Source organism: Rhinopithecus roxellana, chromosome 8 (genome assembly GCF_007565055.1).
Source record: "Rhinopithecus roxellana isolate Shanxi Qingling chromosome 8, ASM756505v1, whole genome shotgun sequence".
NCBI classification, from domain to species: domain Eukaryota; kingdom Metazoa; phylum Chordata; class Mammalia; order Primates; family Cercopithecidae; genus Rhinopithecus; species Rhinopithecus roxellana.
The window spans coordinates 1523684-1527543 of record NC_044556.1 but is presented as its reverse complement, the minus strand read 5'-3'; the positions used below and the strand labels follow the sequence as shown (position 1 = coordinate 1527543).

At 48.3% G+C, this 3860-nt stretch overlaps 1 protein-coding gene across 1 annotated transcript; it reads left to right on the top strand.

Annotated features, from left to right (window-relative positions):
• The first annotated feature begins 2282 nt into the window (after positions 1-2282).
• On the top strand, positions 2283-3512 carry LOC104661028 (olfactory receptor 1I1). Its single transcript, XM_010361546.2, has one exon. The coding sequence runs from the start codon at positions 2294-2296 to the stop codon at positions 3428-3430; it is 1137 nt and encodes a 378-aa protein (XP_010359848.2). The 5' UTR covers positions 2283-2293; the 3' UTR covers positions 3431-3512.
• The last annotated feature ends 348 nt before the right edge of the window (positions 3513-3860 follow it).

Sequence of the window (3860 nt, the reverse complement as noted above, 5' to 3'; positions counted from 1 at the left end):
ATAATTTTGTATTTTCAGTAGAGATGGGATTTCACCATGTTAGCCAGGCTGTTCTCGAACTCCTGATCTCAGGTGATCCACCTGCCTCAGCCTCCCAAAGTGCTGGGATTACAGGCGTGAGCCACCATGCCAGAACTGACTTATGACATTTTCAACGTATGACCCCATTATCAGCCTCAGAACATCTGCTACCTATCATTTCTTGGTAGTGAGAACACATAAAATCGACAGAGTTTCTCAAGTATACAATGCATTTTTATTAACTATAGTCACTATGTTGTAATATAGATCTCCTGAATTTATGCCTCCCATCTAATTGAAATTTTGTATCCTTTGATCTATATCTCCCTAACACCCACGTCCCTCCCCCAGCCCCTGGTAACCACTATTCTACTCTTTTTTTTTTTTTTTTCTTTTGAGACGGAGTCTGGCTCTGTCGCCTGGGCTGGAGTACAGTGGCCGGATCTCAGCTCACTGCAAGCTCCGCCTCTCGGGTTTACACCATTCTCCTGCCTCAGCCTCCCGAGTAGCTGGGACTACGGGTGCCCACCACCTCGCCCGGCTAGTTTTTTTGTATTTTTTAGTAGAGACGGGGTTTCACCATGTTAGCCAGGATGGTCTTGATCTCCTGACCTCGTGATCCGCCCGTCTCGGCCTCCCAAAGTGCTGGGATTACAGGCTTGAGCCACCACGCCCGGCCCATTCTACTCTACTTCTATGAGATTCACCATTTTAAATTCCACATATAAGTGAGACCATGTGGAATCTGTCTTTCTGTACCTGGCTATTTCACATAACATAATGTCCTCCAACTTCATCTATATAGTCTTAAATGATAGAATTTCCTTTTTTTCTCATGGTTGAATAAATAGTATTCCATTGTATATTCCTACCACATTTTACTTATCCATTCATCGGTTTTTTTTATTTTTTTTATTTTTTTCAGATGGAGTTTCGCTCTGTCGCCCAGGCTGGAGTGCAGTGGCCAGATCTCAGCTCACTGCAAGCTCCGCCTCCCGGGTTTACGCCATTCTCCTGCCTCAGCCTCGAGAGTAGCTGGGACTATAGGCTCCCGCCACCTCGCCCGGCTAGTTTTTTGTATTTTTTAGTAGAGACGGGGTTTCACCGTGTTAGCCAGGATGGTCTCGATCTCCTGACTTCGTGATCCGCCCGTCTCGGCCTCCCAAAGTGCTGGGATTACAGGCTTGAGCCACCGCGCCCGGCCATTCATCGGTTTTTAACACAAAACTGATGTTAAAATTATATATCGTTGCTGGAAGTATGAAAGGGAAGGAGAGTGGGAGGGAGGAAAGAAAAGAAGGAGATGGCCGAGTGCGGTGACTCATGCCTATAATCCCAGCACTTTGAGAGCCCACGGCGGGCAGATCACTAGACGTTGGGAGTTGAGACCAGCCTGGCCAACATGATGAAACCCCGTCTCTACCAAAAATACAAAAAGTAGCCAGACGGGGTGGTGCGTGCCTATAATCCCTGCTACTTGGGAGGCTGAGGCACGAGAATCACTTGAACCTGGGAGGCGGAGGTTGCAGTGAGCTGAGATCGTGCTACTGCTCTCCAGCCTGGGCGACAGAGCAAGACTCTGTCTCAAAAAAAAGAAAAAGGAAAAAGAAAAGAGGGCGAAATAACAGGAAAGGAAGAGAAGGAAAAACAGAAGATGGTCAGGTTCCCTTTACTGTATAGTGTTTTTGTTGAGGTTTGATTCTGCTTGATTTTCTTTTTTTGTTGTTGTTGTTTTTTATATTTTGTTTGAGACAGAGTCTTGCTCTGTAGCCCAGGCTAGAGCGCAGTGGCACAATCTCGGCTTACTGCAAACTTTGCCTCCCGGGTTCAAGCTATTCACCTGCCTCAGCCTCCAGAGTAGCTGGTATTACAGGCACCCACCACCACACCTGAGTAATTTTTTTGTATTTTTATAGAGACGGGGATTCACCATGTTGGCCAGGCTGGTCTCGAACTCCTGACCTCAAGCCATCTGCCCGCCTCAGCCTCCCAAAGTGCTGGGATTACAGGCGTGGGCCATGTCGTTTTGTTTTCTATGAAGCTTTGCTCCACTGAAGGGAGCAAAAGTGTTTATAGAGAACATCCACGTTGACTATGAGCGACTCTGTTAGATCCTTGAGACCCTGACTGTCTCAAGCATGAAGGACTTGGCTTGAGGAGCAACAGAAGCCCACTGAGGATGGCTTGAGGATAAACGAACACAAAGGAATTTGATGGATTTGATGGAATTTTCACAGAACAGCATAGGTTTCCGTGGGAAGCTGGGACTAGAATGGCATCTCTGACCCCCGGCTCTGTGTGGTTTTTCTCCCTTTTTGTTCCCGCTAGACAACGACCATACATGGAACCAGAAAACCAAACCGAAATCTCAGAATTCTTTCTCCAGGGACTCTCAGAAAAGCCAGAGCATCAGACCCTCCTCTTCACAATGTTCCTCTCCACATACCTGGTCACCATCATTGGAAATGTCCTCATTATCCTGGCCATCATCACGGACTCTCACCTCTACACGCCCATGTACTTCTTCCTCTTCAACCTCTCACTCGTTGACATCCTATTATCCTCCACCACCGTCCCCAAGATGCTAGTGAACATCCAGACTCAGAGCAGAGCCATCACCTTTGCCGGCTGCCTCACCCAGATGTATGCCTTCCACCTGTTCGGGACCATGGACAGCTTTCTCCTGGCGGTAATGGCCATCGACCGCTTTGTGGCCATTGTCCATCCGCTGCGTTACTTGGTTCTCATGTGCCCTCGTGTCTGTGGGTTGCTGCTGGGGGTATCATGGGTGATCACCAACCTCCAGTCTCTCATACACACCTGCCTCATGGTTCAACTGACCTTCTGCGCCGGCTCCGAAATCTCCCACTTCTTCTGTGACTTCATGCCCCTGCTGAAGCTCTCCTGCTCGGACACACACACCAACAAGCTGATGATCTTTGCTTCTGGCATTGTCATGGGCACCAGCCCACTCTCCTGCATCCTCCTCTCGTACATCCGCATTTTCTGGACAGTCTTTAAGATCCCTTCGGCCCGGGGCAAGTGGAAAGCCTTCTCCACCTGTGGCTCACATCTCACTGTGGTGTCACTGTTCTATGGGACCATCTTTGCTGTGTACTTACAGCCCGCATCCCCCAGCTCCTCCGAGAAGGACAAGGCAGTCACCCTAATGTGTGGGGTAGTCATCCCCATGCTCAACCCCTTTATCTACAGCCTACGGAACAAGGACGTGAAGGCAGCCCTGGGGAAGCTCATCAGCAAAGTGGCCATCCCCTGTCTTAGGCCAGAACAGTTTTTGGATGTTTGTCATGTTCCAGGATCACTGCTGGGTGCTCAGGACAGAGAGATGCATCCCATCCCCTACCCTCGAGGAGTTCAGAGTCTAGCTGGGAATAGAGACACGGAATAAACCCTTCCAGTACAACGTGGTAAATGTGTCATAAAGAGATGAACAAAGTATACGAGCACCCAAAGGAAACGTGTGCATTTTCCCCAGGATTTATCTTCCCCATAAAGATCAGAATAGCAAGGATCAAAGTGGCCTGAAATTAGCCCCCCTAGGAGATCAGGCTTTTAGGATTGCTATGTGGATAAGAGTATTGAAAACAAGAGATGTAGCTACACTCATTTTAGTATTGACAAAGGCCAGGTGTGGAGGCTCAAGCCTGTGATCCCAGCATTTTGGGAGGCCAAGGTGGAAGGATCGTTGAGGCCAGGAATTTGAGACCAACCTGGGCAACATACAGAGACCCTATCTCCACAAAAAAAAAAAAAAAAAAAAAAAAAAATCACTTTAGCAAGCCATGGTGGCGCACACCTGTAGTCTCTGCTATTCAGGA